At 26.0% G+C, this 16,706-nt stretch overlaps 2 protein-coding genes across 4 annotated transcripts in view; one reads left to right on the top strand and one right to left on the bottom strand.

Moving 5' to 3' along the window:
• Positions 1 to 658, bottom strand: part of LOC135925697 (beta-hexosaminidase subunit beta-like) — a 25,898-nt gene extending 25,240 nt beyond the window's left edge. The window contains exon 1 of one of the 2 annotated variants that reach the window (XM_065461144.1): positions 566 to 658. The gene's annotated coding sequence lies outside the window, so the exon portion shown is untranslated. The remainder of the gene's footprint in view (positions 1 to 565) is intronic. The other variant, XM_065461147.1, reaches the window with a different exon arrangement.
• Positions 1 to 16,605, top strand: part of LOC135925695 (peptidylprolyl isomerase domain and WD repeat-containing protein 1-like) — an 18,115-nt gene extending 1,510 nt beyond the window's left edge. Inside the window, exons 2-12 of one of the 2 annotated variants that reach the window (XM_065461140.1) lie at positions 4,875 to 5,145; positions 5,181 to 5,283; positions 5,330 to 5,430; positions 5,475 to 5,658; positions 5,700 to 5,848; positions 5,923 to 6,231; positions 6,339 to 6,691; positions 11,861 to 12,032; positions 14,218 to 14,448; positions 14,951 to 15,102; positions 16,107 to 16,605. In XM_065461140.1, coding sequence (XP_065317212.1) covers positions 5,070 to 5,145; positions 5,181 to 5,283; positions 5,330 to 5,430; positions 5,475 to 5,658; positions 5,700 to 5,848; positions 5,923 to 6,231; positions 6,339 to 6,691; positions 11,861 to 12,032; positions 14,218 to 14,448; positions 14,951 to 15,102; positions 16,107 to 16,250 — 1,974 coding nt within the window. In that variant the 5' untranslated portion in view covers positions 4,875 to 5,069 and the 3' untranslated portion in view covers positions 16,251 to 16,605. The remainder of the gene's footprint in view (positions 1 to 4,874; positions 5,146 to 5,180; positions 5,284 to 5,329; positions 5,431 to 5,474; positions 5,659 to 5,699; positions 5,849 to 5,922; positions 6,232 to 6,338; positions 6,692 to 11,860; positions 12,033 to 14,217; positions 14,449 to 14,950; positions 15,103 to 16,106) is intronic. The other variant, XM_065461141.1, reaches the window with a different exon arrangement.
• Positions 16,606 to 16,706: the final 101 nt, after the last annotated feature.

Genomic DNA, 16,706 nt, shown 5'->3' with positions numbered 1-16,706 from the left:
ATAATTCTGACAATCCTTTAGAGGTAATAAATGATGTTTATAATTATATATTAGTTATAATTATTTTTAAAAGTGATTTTTTGATTTTGTAATGATTCTGCTATCATAATAAATAGTCTATATTTACAATTCCAAGATAAAATAATTCAATTATTCTTGTGTATAAAGTTTGAATTGAAGATAAATCGAAATTAGCTAGAAAATATCAATCAAGGTATAATTAAAAGATAATGTTTGGTTTGGGCATTGCAGGAAAGAATATTATTGGAATAGAGGTAGATAGACCAAAAATCAAAAAAGGAATATTATATCATATTATTCTTTTATTTTAAAACATGTATAATTATACTTTAGACATATAAAAGAATTATAACATAAAAAAAATTCGAATTAAACTACAAAATACTATCCATCTGAAAATCTAAATATATACGTTTTTTCATAAATAATTTGGCTGTCAATTTGCTCTGATATACTGCTTTTAAGTTATAGAAAACCTCATAACATGATATTAATTTTTTTTAATTGAGGAGGAGGGTTTATATATATATATATTAAAACTAACTTTATTATGAAAATTTTCTGGTAATTTGTAATTAGAATTCCGTTCATTTAACAATAAATTTTTTGAGAAAAGAAAAATTTTATTTAATGTTTTTATATTGAATTTGATTATAAATTTGGCATATAAATTCTATTTATATTTATTATACCTTTCATATATTGCGGATATAATTTTAATATTTACTTAATTTTTTTTAAAAATTGTTTGTTTTTTATTCCAGATATAAACTAATGAAATTCACTATTTACCGTTTTGTCAATATATGTTATTTAATATGTTATTTAATATTTACTTTAATAAAATTATATCTAAAATATTTTGAACATGCGATATTAGTGACACTGCTCAAACAGAGATTTCAAATCTTAAAAAAAATTCAGAATAAATAATTTGGCTAGACAAAATATTTGGAAAACTTATCAATAATCAAATTCTTAATATATGAACTCGGTTCACTACTCACATCTTTTTATTTCTTACAGAGCATCCACCATCGACTATAGTATATATATAAGCTGCTCATTAAGGCAATATAAAGGCAAAAAATTAATCAATTAGAAGTCACGATGTCTGTATGATAATTTTAATAGGAGGGGCAACAGTAAGAATTTTAATAAAAACGTGGTTATAGGGACCATCGATTACAATATGCTTACATATAGCAAATTATGCCTTATAATTAAACCAACAATTTGTCTATATATGTTTTCTAAGCTACGACATCCATATCGAGTATTCTTCGACTTTTTTAAAATTGATTTATACATCTACAAGGAACCCTAAATTGTACTAAGATTAAAATATTTTCTTCTTATTTTAAACCTTTATATGGCATTTCAATCTTTCTAATAATTTTTTTCATCACTTCAAATTAATTTTTCTCGAAGACAAGAACAAGTAAAGACATTAAAAAATTGCGCTGGGTCTATTTATTGCACGGCTGTAAATATTGCTCAGCCAAATAGATAATAAATTATTTATTACTAAATATCGCTCGGTTATCCATACCACAAACGATTTACTAAGTATCGATTGGCTAGGAAACGTCACTCGGCTAACCACTTAATAAATCATTTATTACTAAATAACTCTGCTAATTAATAATAAACTCTTTACGCTCGACTAATTTCATAATAAATCACAATTGCTTATATACAAACACAAACCAAAATTAAAAATAATAAAAATGAAAGGAAGGAAGAGTAAGTCTAATAAAGATTTGTGGAGAGAAGACCTTGAAGCAATGATTATTCATTTTAAAAATATCTACAGCCAGCCTTTGTCTTAGTAAGAAATATTCTCAGGATCGCCAGTAAGCTTGCAGCTGTGAAATCCAAAATCTTAAGAAGGACAATGCAAGATTACCAAAGGAAGTTAAGGTCATTGATATTAATGGAATAATGTGATCTTCTTAAATTTATGAATATTTGGAAATTTTTAGCTGTTCTTTTTGCTAGAGTTTGATTGGATATACCTAATGATTCTATACAAGAATAGTCCCAAATTGGTTTCCATGGGATCAGGTTGATTCCATCAGGAGACTTTCGGATTGATCTAAAAAGTCCTGGTGTTATTGTTGCTTATTATCAAGAGCATTGATTAGTAAAATTTGTTAAAATATTAACTGCAATTTATTCTATAATTGTCAACTGTAAAAGTGGAATTTTACTTAGTATTTTGTAACTAATTCTATTTAATAGAGGAATATCAACTATATGTCTATTAGCTTTAAAATAAATTTCTTATACTTGTTTGGAATAAATTGTTATTATGCTTTTATATTAATGTATATACAATTAATTTATTATATTTTATATAATATAAACTAATAAAAATATATTTCATATTTGTTCTAGGCTTATTTTTTTAATTAAAATTAACCTCCTATCTTGTAAAAATATTTTATGACTATATATAGACTAAGGTAATACCTGGCCTCATATTTTCCCCAGGATGTCCCTAATAAATCGTTCCTAACACTGCAGTTCTTAATTTATTGGGAATAACCAATCTCCCATTTTATTCTATAATATCACCGACCGAACTCTTCCCGTCTATAATAGAAATTAACAATTTCTATATCTTTATGATGATAAAAGTTTTGCCAATTTTCCTGAATGTGCATTGCTATTTTTTTTAATATTAAATCTTGCTTATGACTCTTTCATAGAATAGGTTTGGATAATTGAAAGTCAGCTAAATAAATATTTCGAATCTTCAAACCATGCTTAGAATCTTTTAATATTCGCACCGCAAAATCACATATATTCCCATCTTATAAAAAATTGTTAATGTTTATTAACCAAATCTAGATTAGAATCGAATATTAGGCAACATTTTTCTTTTTCAAATAGTGTTGACTAATTGAGCATGTTTAATCATAACTTGACGAGGCATTCCTTGAATGCTATTATCCATGGTAATTCAAAAGGAGGCTACCCAGTTGTGTTCATTATTATAACAGGTAGAGTCCTCCGTGATCCAATCTTAACGTTGACTTAGGCCTCTCCCTTATAATCTAACGGATGATCACCATATGTAGTCAAGGACAGGTTGCCTAATTATTGGTCACCCAATACTGTCCATATATCAATCTAGGTTCATATCTTAAACTCAGTTAGATTATTCTTACAGCTAGAAATCAAATATATTTGCTTATTTTAATCCCCATTCCAGGGGCGTCGCTAGCCTTTACAATCTCAGGGGGCTCAATTAAAAAGCCCCCCATACCCACAATTAAAAATTTACTAACTCTAAATAATTATTCTGAACGTCATTTATTCTATTTTGCATGCAAAATAAACTAACATATAAATCATTAAAATAATACAAGACATTTCTAAATAATATTTTTTAATACAAGATCTATTTATTACAGTATAAAATATTTTCGATTGTTGATATAAAAAATTTTGAGTCTAAAGAATTATAAATGTTAATTAATTCATATATATGCCTCAATTGATAATGGTTTTTGAAAACTACATAATATAATATAATATTAGCAACTTACATTGATAAAAGGTCATGAAACTAATATAACTCTCTATTACCATTTTAGACAATGTTTTATAGAAAGGACTAATAAGAAAAAATTTATAGACCTTACAAAATCAACAATTCTTGAAGAAAAGAATATAAACGACCAATCCAAATCATAAAACTATATGGTGGTTAGAGCTTCCTCTTAGATAACATTATGGAAGCTAGATAAGTAATCGAGAAAATTATTGTGGGATATTAAATTTCTAAAACATTATCTTCTATTTTTAATGATATATAAACGACTACACAGTTGACCATTATTGCTTATCTAAAATATGCGATCATATGCTCTCAGCAGCTGTAGTAATAATCTTAAATTACATAGCCTTACAAATAACAGAGGCTGGTTAATTTGCAGTCCTAGCCATGACACTCACGATGGTAACCCATATCAGAATTTATTCTGTTAAATAAATGATAAAACAAAAACACTAAAAACCAGAAGAAATTATGAAAATATATTGAAGCCTTGGGTTATTTAAATGGCAAAAATGCCATATTAGAAATGAAACAATTTGTAACTACAAAATAAGAACCAGAGTGATATCATGAAAGCAATTAAGATTTTATATATTATTGTCGCACCATCTCAAGTTGGTATATTATATCTTAAAATAATTGTAGTTTGTAATAATATTAAAAATATATTCGTATTAAGAATTTAAATCAAATCTAAATTCCGAAGAAGAAAAAAATAGCTTCCTAAAAACACGTAAAAATGAAAAGAAAAGCTATCTAATTTATTACATCCATTATGGGATGAATAATAATACGCTTAATTTTAATTATATTGTAAATATATAGATGGCGTTAAATATTTGTAAGCAAATTGTTACTTATATTTATTATCAAAAGCATTTATTTTGGACCTTGAAAATATTTTAGGAAGAGACATGATAATTAAATTTAAAAATCAATAATATAGTTGTTTAGTGATTTTGAACTCGGCTAAAATATTAAAAATGATTATATTTATTTCATTAGGGTTATATAATAATTTAAATTATAAAAGTCCATTAAGCTTCAACTGTTAATGTTAAATTAATATTTAGTGAGTGATATTGTTATATTTTTAACAAAATTTGATTGCAAGCTGACATAGTATAATTTATATGTAATAATCTAATCTAATAATTAAAATAGTATTCATTTAATAAAAATTAAGATAGTCTTATTAATTTTTTTATAAAATTAAGTCTATATATTACTCAATAGAATTATAAAATAAATTATTCAGAGGGAAATTTAAAACATTTATTTTTAGCTCAAAGGGATTTTAAGGAGCCATTAAAAAAAAAATTTGCTTCAGAGGGCTATTCAAACTTCTCGAGCCCCTGCGCCCCCCTAGCGATGCCACTGCCCATCATATTTGGCATTATTATGTTATAAATTTAAGCGCCTTCTTTTTTATTATGACGGCACTCTTAAAGAACCGGTTAGAAAAATTCAAATTTCTATAATGTCTGAAGAAAGTGATGAAGAGATTGGGCCACAATTGTGTGAGGCAACATTTCCTCAACCAAAAAAACTAAAAAGTATAATATATTGTACTTTTGTAATCTTCTCATAGAATTGGAGTTTGAATCTTTATATTTAAATGAATTACCTAATGCCAAATGTTATGAGCTTAGTTATATGCATCGAGATGTGGTAACACACATTAATGTCACAAAGTTTTGTATATAATATGTAAACGTATTTATTAATGAGCATCTATAGAACTGACTTTATTATAACTGCAAGTCAAGATGGGCATATTAAATTTTGGAAAAAAGGTGAAGAAGGAATTGAGTTTGTAAAACATTTTAAAGCACATTTGAGTAAATTTATATTATTAATTTTATTGAATTTATTTTTTAATTAGGTGGTATTTTGGATGTATCTGTTAGTTATGATGGGGCTTTATATGCTACTGTGTCAGAAGATCAAGCTATGAAAATATTTGATGTTATAAATTTTGATATGATTAACATATTTAAATTTGATTATATACCAATAACATGTGAGTGGATATATATTGCAAATGATCCTTTGAAAGGAATTGCTGTGTAGATATAAATGAATAAGATTTTTATTTTCTGTTTTTTAGTTCTCATTCATTGAAGCCATACATTTATATATATGATGGCTATGGCGAAAATGTTCCTATACATGTTTTTGAAAATCTACATCGTAATCCTATTATTAATATATCGTTTAACCCTATATATGAAATTGCTCTCTCAATAGACAATGCAGGTACTTTATACAATTTGAATTAACATTATAGCCAAAATGTTCTGACATATTTATTCTTTTTATTAAAATAAAAGGCATGATTGAATATTGGACTGGCCCAAAAAAGGACTTTATAGATCCGATTGCCAATAACAAGAAAAACTTTCTTCATTTTTCTCACAAAACAGATACAGACCTTTATGAATTGGCCAAATATTGCAATTCGAACAATACCAAAGTTTGTATATGTAGTTCTAAACTATCCTTTTCGCCTGATGGAAAGCTTTTTGGCTTAGTTTCCTTAAATGAAGAGAAAGTTAGAATTTTTAGGTTTGACACAGGAAAACTGTGGAGAGTTTATTCAGAAGATAGGGGTTCTCTTAGTGAAGCAGCTAACAATCAAAGTTATTAAAAATATTTTTTATTAATGTTTTGATTTTCTTTCTACTCACTTTAATTTCAACTTTTTATTTATAAAAAATTATTTTCAAAATAAATGATAACCCATAAGAATTACCTCTAGGCACAACAAGTCTTGAACTCAACCGGCGTTTAGCTATAGAAAGAGAGCTTCTTTCCCCTTATTCACATAACACTCCTAACGATAATGATAATTCTCTCGATCTTGAAGCCATTATGTTACCACGTACCAACAATTTGGTCTTTGATTCTAGCGGAAATTTTGTCATCTATTCCACTATCCTGGGAATCAGGATTCTCAACTTGATAACTAACAAGTGCTCGAGAATGCTTGGTGTGCAAGATAACTTACGGTTTTTGAACATAGCTCTTTTCCAGGGTAGGGCTAGTGCTAGTAAATATCTGGAAAGCAGTGTGCCAGATCCTGTGGCATTAGAGATTGAGGTATTTTAATTTTTTGAACTAATTATAGAGATATCTTAAGTTTTAATTTAATCAATGTCTTGATTTATTAATTATCCTTTATATCTAAGAATTCCTACCAGCCATTAGTATCAATCTCTTAGTCTATTTTCGAATTAAGGCAGATTTTAAAATATGAAGATTACTAGTTTATTATATTCTTACATTTTTTTTACAGATTTTCTTTTCTTTTTTTTGTCAAAAATAGGTCAATTTTTTCTTTATTGCTTTGTTGACATAAAATTTTTTACCACAGATTCATTTCTCGATAAATCTTATTTTATTCTCATTTAATTAGAGTTTTAAAATGGATAATTATAGTATTTATAGTGTATACAAAATTTTTAACTTTTATTATTGTATAAATTAAAATCACAACTCCAATCCAGATATTTTTATTTTACTTTCACCTGCTCAAAACTTTATTATTAATTATCAGAGTTATTTAAAAATACTTTTTAAATGTATCTAGATAAGATACAAAATTTTCCAAGTTATATTTTTTTTATCATGATCATATAAAATGTGCATAATGGGTAATTTCATTACAAATCAATCAGTGTATCGGACGAACATCTCAAAAATGAATTAGTTATTTATGTTATAAATTTTTAAAATCAAAATTTTAGCGCTGGCTAAACCAGATTCAAAGATACACACATTCAAAGTCAAAAATCTGGCAATGCGTGATTTAATTAAAACTTATTTTTTAAATAAATACTTAAGATAAATTTACAAATTATATATCATTCAAAAAAATATTAAATAGTTCCTAGTGTTTTCTAATTTTCTATATAAAAAATTAACAATGTAGAGAAGGGATTTTTTTGTGGTATTGATATTCGTTAGGAATGTTCATTACCTCCATATTTAACTGTTTAATCAAATACTTCGATAGCCATTTAGTTTTTTAAAATTTTATTTAAATTTTTATTTTTATAAATAAAAATATATAATATAATTGGCGCTATATTCAAAAAATATTATAAATATATTATAATTTATAAAAATATATATGGTATTGTTTAAAAAAATCTATTAAGTATAACTAAAATGTTTCTCTGGGATGATATATAAGCAAGCAGCCACGCAGATATGATGGACGCTATATTGTAAACTAAATATATTTTAAAATTATATATAAACTTTAATTAAAAAAAATACCGCTTGTTTTTATCGTATTCCATTTTATGCTTTTTAATTGAATTTCCTGAGGCGATAATTTCTAAGTAAGTCCTATCACTGTTATGGGATCTACTATTGTTATTACAGTGTTTTGCAGATTTGGAAAACATTTCCATATTTTTAATTTATTGCATATGAAATTATTTGAGCTGCAATAAATTGTTACAATAAATAACACATATATATATTCTTATAAATTTTTAAACAAATAAAAATAGTTTTTTATTAAATTTTCATAACAATATATTTGATTAATGGGCAGCCATCTCTTTTCCTCAGTTGTGGGGTAAAAGAAGGATTATGATGCTCCATGGGAATATAAAATGAATATCCCTCAACTTTGACTAACCACCAAAAATCGTCATAAATACATGTGATCGGTATTTTTATTTAGGACCAAAATCCTTCTGGTTTTTTTTTCAAAACATGTTTTTTTGACAAATTTTGATGGTTTACCACAATATGAAAAAGAATGAAATTACTGAGGATATATATATTTCTTTTTTACATCCCAATAGATCATTACACTCTTATTTTACCCCACAAGTGACATCAAATAATAAGGTCAGTAGATTTATTTTCCAATATAGCCTCAATAATCATCATATCTGTATGGGCTACTTGCTTGCATATTGTCCCAGGAAATCCTATCGGTTATACTCAATGCATTTTTTTTTAATACTAATGCCATATATTTTTATAATAGACATGATATTATAAATGATTTTTAAATATAACTCTATCTATATCATATTTTTTTATTTAAATAAAATTAAAAAAGAAAAATGACTCTTAAACATTAAAATATGAAGATAATAAACATTCCTAGTGATTATCAATACCCCCAAAAATCCCTTTATAACAATGTTATTATTTTATTGCTGCCGGAAATCAGAAAACATTTGGAATTTTTTTATTCTTATCAGAGACCTGCAGAGGCACCATTTGCACGGCCCGGCCCGGTTTTAAATTTTTTAGGCTCGGCCCGGATATTTTTTAAAAAAAATTTTTACGGCCCGGCCCGGATTTAAAAATTTAAGGCCCGGTTCGGCCTGGATATTTTTTAAAAAAAATTTTTACGGCCTGGCCCGGATTTAAAAATTTAAGGCCCGGCCCGGATATTTTTTAAAATAAACATTTCAGGCCTGGCTCGGAATTTTTTAAAATTATATTCGACCTGATATATACCAAAAATTCACCTATGAGGTATTTTACCATATTTTTGATCGCTTTTATTTACAAAATACATGTAAAAAGCTAATATTTTGAGAATATTATTAAATTTATAAAAATTATAAAACTGTTATTTATAAAAATGGATATTTTGAGCATATACTATATTTTATATTGCATTTATAAAAATAAAACTAATATTCATAAAAATGGTAATAATATTTTGAGCATATACTATATTTTATATTGCATTTAAAAAAAATAAAACTAATATTTAATTTATAAAAATGGAAAATATTTTGAGAATATAATATATTGTATTTAATTTACTATTTAATTTATAAAATAAAAATAAATCTCTATTTAAAAAAATGCATATATAATAAATAGTATTTTGATTATATAATCTAATTGCACAATATTAATATAATTTATTTTATAATATAAATTTTTAACAAAAGAAGATATTGTATTATATAATATTGTAAAAAAAAATAATGAAAAATGTTGGATTAAAAACTTTCATGACTCAAGGTAAATATAATAAATGCAATAAATATTTGACAGTTTGCAAAGTAAAAAACCAGCATGATTGACGAAACCCTATACTCAAGAAAGATATTAAAAATTCACAAATTATGATGAAGAAAGAGAAGCATATCTACCTTTTCAGGTTGAAGATTACTTCTTCTTTCTTCAAGAATTCTCCCAGTAGTGGAAAAATTCTGCTCACAGCTTGCACTTGAAGCAGGAATTGCCAATACTCGTTTTGCCAATTTTGCGAAAATTGGAAATTCGCTTTGATGAGCCGCCCACCACTCTAACAAATTATCCACCTTAAATGTTTCATCTATTTTTTTATTTATGTAATTATAATATTCATCATCGGGTATTGACATATTACCAGAATTACCATCGCCCCATTTGTCATAAAACGATTCAGTTTGTTTAACAACAGTCGTAATTTGACTGGTCGATGGTATTTCATTTACTTCCTGAGCTTCTTGTAATTTAATATTATCTTTTATATAGTTTTCCGTCATCTTGCGATCTGTCCCTGACAACATACGTAATTGCTTGAATTTGGGACAGAGAAAAAGAGAAATAAAATGATACTTGTGTAAAACAAATTTTTCAATTAAAAAATGCTTTATATTAAGTAAAATCAATTTAATTTCTCCTTTTTCGCTTTGAAAGGTATTACAAACTTCAAGAAGTGATATTCCTTTATTTGATTGTTTTGGTAAAATATATTCTAAAAATTTAGATATGAATTATAAAAAAATATAATTTAAGATATTCCTTTATTTGATTGTTTTGGTAAAATATGTTGTAAAAATTTAGATATGAATTATAAAAAAATATATTGATACTTTGAATAAATTTGCAGGAAATTATTAATTAGATCGATCTATGGGTGTTAGGTAGTGTTAACCATCACCCAATATTATATTAATCATAACTATAATATAATATAATCTTATAACCATTAACTCATAATGTAAAAATTTATATAAAAAATATTAAGGCCGGCCTGGATATGTCTAAAAAAAATTATTTAGGCCCGGCCCGGCCCGGGTATATTTAAAAAATTTAAAATACGGGCCGGGCCTGCAGGTCTCTGATTCTTATTAGATTTTCTAATGTATAATTTTAAGGGCTATAAAATGATATATAATTTGTAACTATCTTAAATAATTTTAAAAAATAAGATAATAAAATTTATGTATTGCATGAATTTCGAATTTGAAGGCGTATATCTTTGGATCTGATTGATCTTGTGCTCTAAAATTTTAATTTTGCTAAAATATACCACATAGATAACTATACTATCTTCCAAAGTGTCATTCATGTTAGAGATGGTAGTCCAAATATTTTTTTTGGTCCATTTGACATGGAATGATCCTAATGCCCAAAATTGAAAACAAGTAATTAGACTGTGAATTGAACAGATTCGTTTTTAAAAATAAGTCATGAATTTACTATAAATAAAAATTATCTATTAATGTAGTTTTCATAAATTATAACATTATACCATTCCTTTTAGCATACCAAAATACTTTTTTAGTCGGGTTCTCAATAAAATATCTAAAGCAAAATGTTTTGTCTAATTCATAATTTTTCTGATAAGGTAAGTATAACACTACTAAATCTTTGAGTACAAGACTTCAGAAATGTGTTAAAATATTTAAAACATGGATGCTCAATAAAATATCTAAATAAACAAATCGGTCCAATTCATTATTTGTTCTAATATTTGATTTTCAATCGGATATTAAAATTTGATAAGCGTATTAAATTTTATATCCTTACCCATATTCTCTTGGGGTGAATGAGGGGGGAGAGGGTGATATTGAAAAATATATAATATAAATTTTGATTTCAGTATCTTTGAACTTTGAAAATTCATTAACTAATAGCTGCATCAATTCTTTAGTTTCTTTTAAATCACAGTTTCACTAATATTTACCGTCTAAAATTTTATGACATTAATAAACGAATATTATTTGACACATATTTTCGTGATTCAATCTGTATAATAAAACTTGTATTATATTGGTAAAAAAAACAAGGAGAGGTAGTTAAAAATAATAGAATTAAATTTAAATATTTTTATAAAAACGTAAAATTTAATTTAATCATAATGTTTTTATAAATAGGTAGACGTACGGCTAAAAATCTATCTAAGATACAGATTTTAGATATAGACTAGATACTTTAACAACTTGCTAATTATGTCCAGTTTTTTTACCATTATTATATTTTTTAAATTATTTTTATTTCTTTAATAAGGCCTTATCCGATGAATCAAAGCCCCGAAAAAATGATCCCGTTATCTTTGCCACTGCTTTCCGCAAAAATAGATTCTACATTTTTTCGAATCGGGAGCCCAACGAGGATATAACTATGGGCATTGAGAGGGACATTTTTAACGAAAAACCGACTAAAGAGGATATGTTGGCAGGTTGAATTTAAGAAAATATTTTTGATTTACTCGTGTAGTTTTATATTAATCTTACTTTTTATCAGTATATAGTGCAACGAAACTTCTGTAAGGGTATTTATTCAAACATGCTTATGTCTTGGTACATAGAGATAGAACACCTTGATATATACATTTTTAATTAATTTTGACAGAGAAGGACTAACCTAAAATAGTTATGGCTACTTTTAAAGGTTGAGAGCTCTACATCTATAAAAATTAATAAATAAAATCAAATCTATTCATTAAACCTGTATTAACCTTTAATTTTAACCTAAATAAAAAATTTGTCACCCGAACTTGAATCTCTAAAAACACCCGTTTTGAAGTTTTAACTCTTTTAAAGATGATTAATAATCGTTTTGACTTATAAATATCAGTAATTATTTTTATATATTGCTATCTGACGGTGCCAACTGCCCTTGCTATCAAATAAAAGTGTTCTCAGTCATAAAATTAGATATAATATTACAAAAAAATCTTGAAAATATTATAATTGTATTAATATTATTGTTTTTATAAATACACTGTAAAATAAAATTTAAATTAGGAATTTTCCATCTAAGGAGTATTTAAATCAGGGACTTACAAAGGTACCATTTGTACTGCCCAGTCCAGATTTTTTTTCAAAAATTTATATTTAATTTTCATAGCTAATGGCGATTTAATATATTTGGTTTTAAAATATACGGCCTTTTTAGACCCAGCCCAGTTATATTTAAAAAAAATTTTGGACCCGGCCTGGGTATATTTAAAAAAATTAAAAGGTCCGGCACAACCCGGGCCTAGCGACCATGCTGGTCTCTAATATAAATGAAGAATTTATTTAAAAAATAATTTTTTACTTATTAAAAAAAGTTGGTCTTAAAAGGGTTAGATGGTTAATTAAAATTGTCTTATACAATTAAAATATGGCGACCTTATCTACAAATAGGGTTTATAAAACCACTTTAAAATAAATTCCAAAGCGAGAAGGCTTAAACAAATAGGGCCTCTTTGGGACGCATCCCTTATCAAAAATAATAAATAGATCAAATAGACATTTTTTCTTCACTACCTACACTGAACTTATTTTTGAGATCTGGCCCTATCCCAAATAATTATGGAAATATAAAAATGAAAAATCAAGAAATACGATTTTTCAAGGAAAGCAGAGAAATTACAGGCGCTAGTGGTAAATAATAATTTTTTTCCTTAAAAACAAGATATTCTAAATAAAGTATTTGACAAAAATAATTTGAAATTTTTCTGGAGGTCGTTTCCAATCCAAATAGAAAGCTTAACATCAAGGTCTCACTCAATTTGAGTACATGGTTCTAAATTCTGTTGATTTCGGATAGATCGATCCAAGGCCTACTTTTATATTACATATCTATTACGTTGCCCACTTATTTATATTAATTTAAACACTATAAATTTAACTAGATACTACAAATTTAACTTTATTAATATCTCCAAAAATATTATAATTTTTAAAGCGAAAAAAAAATCAACTGTAAAAATTATAAGGAAGCAATGATCATCACAAAATAATTAAAATTTCTCATATCATCTAACTGATTTTTATATATCTAAAAATAACATATCAAAAAAAATTTAAACACACGTTCATAATGATTTAGCCAAATTTAATTATTATAATCTAAAAATAAAATGCAAATATATATATAAATACTACTCATCATTAGTTTCTAAAATCATTGAATACATATTGACGTCGTCATCTCTTCAAAGATTGACTCACTTATGACATATATCCCCTTTATCTGTCCTCGGAGACCCCAATAATTGCCTGTATTCCTCTTGTCCCACCTGCAACTCCAGCACCCCCTCTGACCTCCCTTGAACATTACTTTCTTCTTCTTTTCACTTCCCGTTCTGCGCTCTGCACTTGGTCAATAAGTTAGATGATATGAGAAATTTTAATTATTTTGTGATGATTACTGCTTCTCTATAAAAGGGAAGCTAAATTGTAATTTTTAGTTGATTTTTTTTTCGCTTTAATTATAATATTTTTTTTAAATAATATTTTTGGAGATATTAATAAAGTTAAATTTGTAGTGTTTAAATTAATATAAATAAGCGGACAACGTAATAATATCTTTTACTAATTACACGCACATATTTTATTTACTTTCTTATGACCTATATTTTTCATACTTTCCAGTTCCAGAAATAATGGCCTCTGGCGGTATTAACTCACTCAGTAACGGTGAATCACTTTCTACCTCCGCAGTACTCCACACAACTTTGGGAGATATTCATTGCAAGTTGTATGCCAATGATTGCCCCAAAACCGTTCAAAATTTTTGCATTCATGCACGGAATGGTTATTTCAATGGCCACATTTTCCATAGGGTTATAAAGGGATTCATGATTCAAACAGGTGACCCTACAGGTTTGTTCTACAGATCTATATAATGCTTCATTTTAGATTTTAGTTGGATAATATTCGAAATCCCAAAGATTTAATTTTTTCTAGTATCCTTAAAGATAAAATTCCCGTATTAATATTAGTTGAAATTTCTTCTTTATCAATATACTTTATTTATTACACCTTATTATTGTTCACAATTAATTAGTAGGAATTTACTTGGTATTTTTGGAAACACTAGGGTTCGGGATTTGATAAAACTTATTTTAATGTTAAAATTATATATCTAATTTAAACTGTTTCTCTATATCATAATAATATTTTTTACAATTTTCTGAAGGACATTAACAAAATAACTTGTATGGCATTGCAGAGTTGAATTGCTAATTATTTATTTAAGTTTTAAAAAGCTACAGTACTTCGTGAAGAATTATTTTGTAATTGAAGAATATTATCTTGAAATTTTTAAACTTAATTTTTTATACCTTTTATATATTAAATATTTTATCATATGCGTAACGCATAGGCACTGGAACTGGCGGGGAATCAATATGGGGCCACGAATTCGAAGACGAAATAGTTGCCCATCTTAGGCACGATAAACCCTTTACGTTGAGTATGGCTAACGCTGGGCCCAACACTAATGGATCCCAATTTTTTATCACTGTTGTGCCTTGTGTGAGTTTTAAAAAATATTTGTAAAACAAATATAAGATGAGTAAAAAAAATTAAAATTTTTTTTAAAGTTTGAAAAAGTATGGGAGGTCTTTTAATACCTAAAAAAGAATAAAAAAACATATGATAAACGTTTATCGAACTCCAGAGGTTTTATTTTGAGGGTTGGTTGTCAAATTACAATTTGGAATTTAGTTGGTAGGTAGAAAAATGGCATGTTTATGTTTTGGGAAGGCCATCTAAGATGTTTATATTATTGATTTTATAATTACTTGGATGAATATTCAAATATTAGTTTTATGCCATAAAGTTTTTTCTGAGTTTTGAAATTGTTGTAATACTTATACCGAAACACCCTGAATTAATTTTATTAAGAAAATATACAATACATACTATAAAAAGTTATATAATAAATATGTCTTCCAAAAGTCTACAATATTTAATTTAGTATTCTTTGTTAAGTTATAGACACATTAATAAAATGTCTCAAAAAATAAACGTGAAAGTTTTTATAAAAAATTGAATATAGCAAATTGGGCCCAGTTCTAAAGGTTAAAAATTGAATAAGAGTTTTAAAAAAATTTCCACAAGAAACTTTATTTTTGTAAATAAATAAAATATGATATTAAATTTATTTTCTTCTTTTGATCTGTTGACTTATGAAAAAAATTCTTAATATTTATTTATTAAATTAAATAATTTTATGTATATTATACTCAAAAGTAATGTTGTTAAACGGCTTGATTTAGCCGATTTTAGTCAAAATAATATTACGAAAGCCTCAAAATATAATATATATCCAAACCTTCTTGCCACCCATGAAAAAAATAATAATTTTTGGTTAAAATATTGGGTTCGTTTTTAAAAATCGAGCCGTTTAACAACATTACCCAAAAGTTTTATTCAGCATCATCACAAAAATGCGATACAATGAGATATTAATTACATCTATTATGAATCTTTACATTCGTTTTGCATTTAATTTTACACATATTTATATAATATAGTCATGGTTGGATAAGAAGCACACGATATTTGGTTTGGTGACAAGGGGAATGGACGTTGTTAATAAAATTAATAATGCCAACACAGATCCAGATACTGATAAACCTTATGATGATGTAACAATAATAAGTGTGTCATTGAAATAAAAATTCCTTCCACAAAACGTCTATCTGAAAAAGGAATATATTTGATTGGAAAGGCTGTGTTTTAAAACAAAATTAGATTTAATCATGAATGCATTTCATTAAAACGTATTTTTAAATAAACGATTGATTTTTAAAAATAAATTCAAGATTATTGCACAACCTTGAAATAAATAGAGTATTTTAAAGAAGTTTTGTTCATTGTTTTTTTTTAAATTTAATGGAAATATTTTTGTATAAAATGCAATTTTTTTTAAAATATAATCCTTACATATATATATATTATCGCTATAAAAACCAATAATTATAAATGTAAATCCTAACGTGCCCTCAAAAATTTATCGCGCAATTGTAATTATACAATTATTTATATATAATTACCTTACCTAATCTTAATAAAATAACTCAATCTAATAAAAATAATCGCAGTGAATCCTTTCATGCACATAATAATATACG

The sequence above is a fragment of the Gordionus sp. m RMFG-2023 genome, chromosome 3 (assembly GCF_954871325.1).
Source record: "Gordionus sp. m RMFG-2023 chromosome 3, tfGorSpeb1-WG-v2, whole genome shotgun sequence".
NCBI classification, from domain to species: Eukaryota; Metazoa; Nematomorpha; class Gordioida; order Chordodea; family Parachordodidae; genus Gordionus; species Gordionus sp. m RMFG-2023.
The sequence above is the reverse complement of the archived record's forward strand: the minus strand, read 5'-3'. Positions and strand labels throughout refer to the sequence as shown.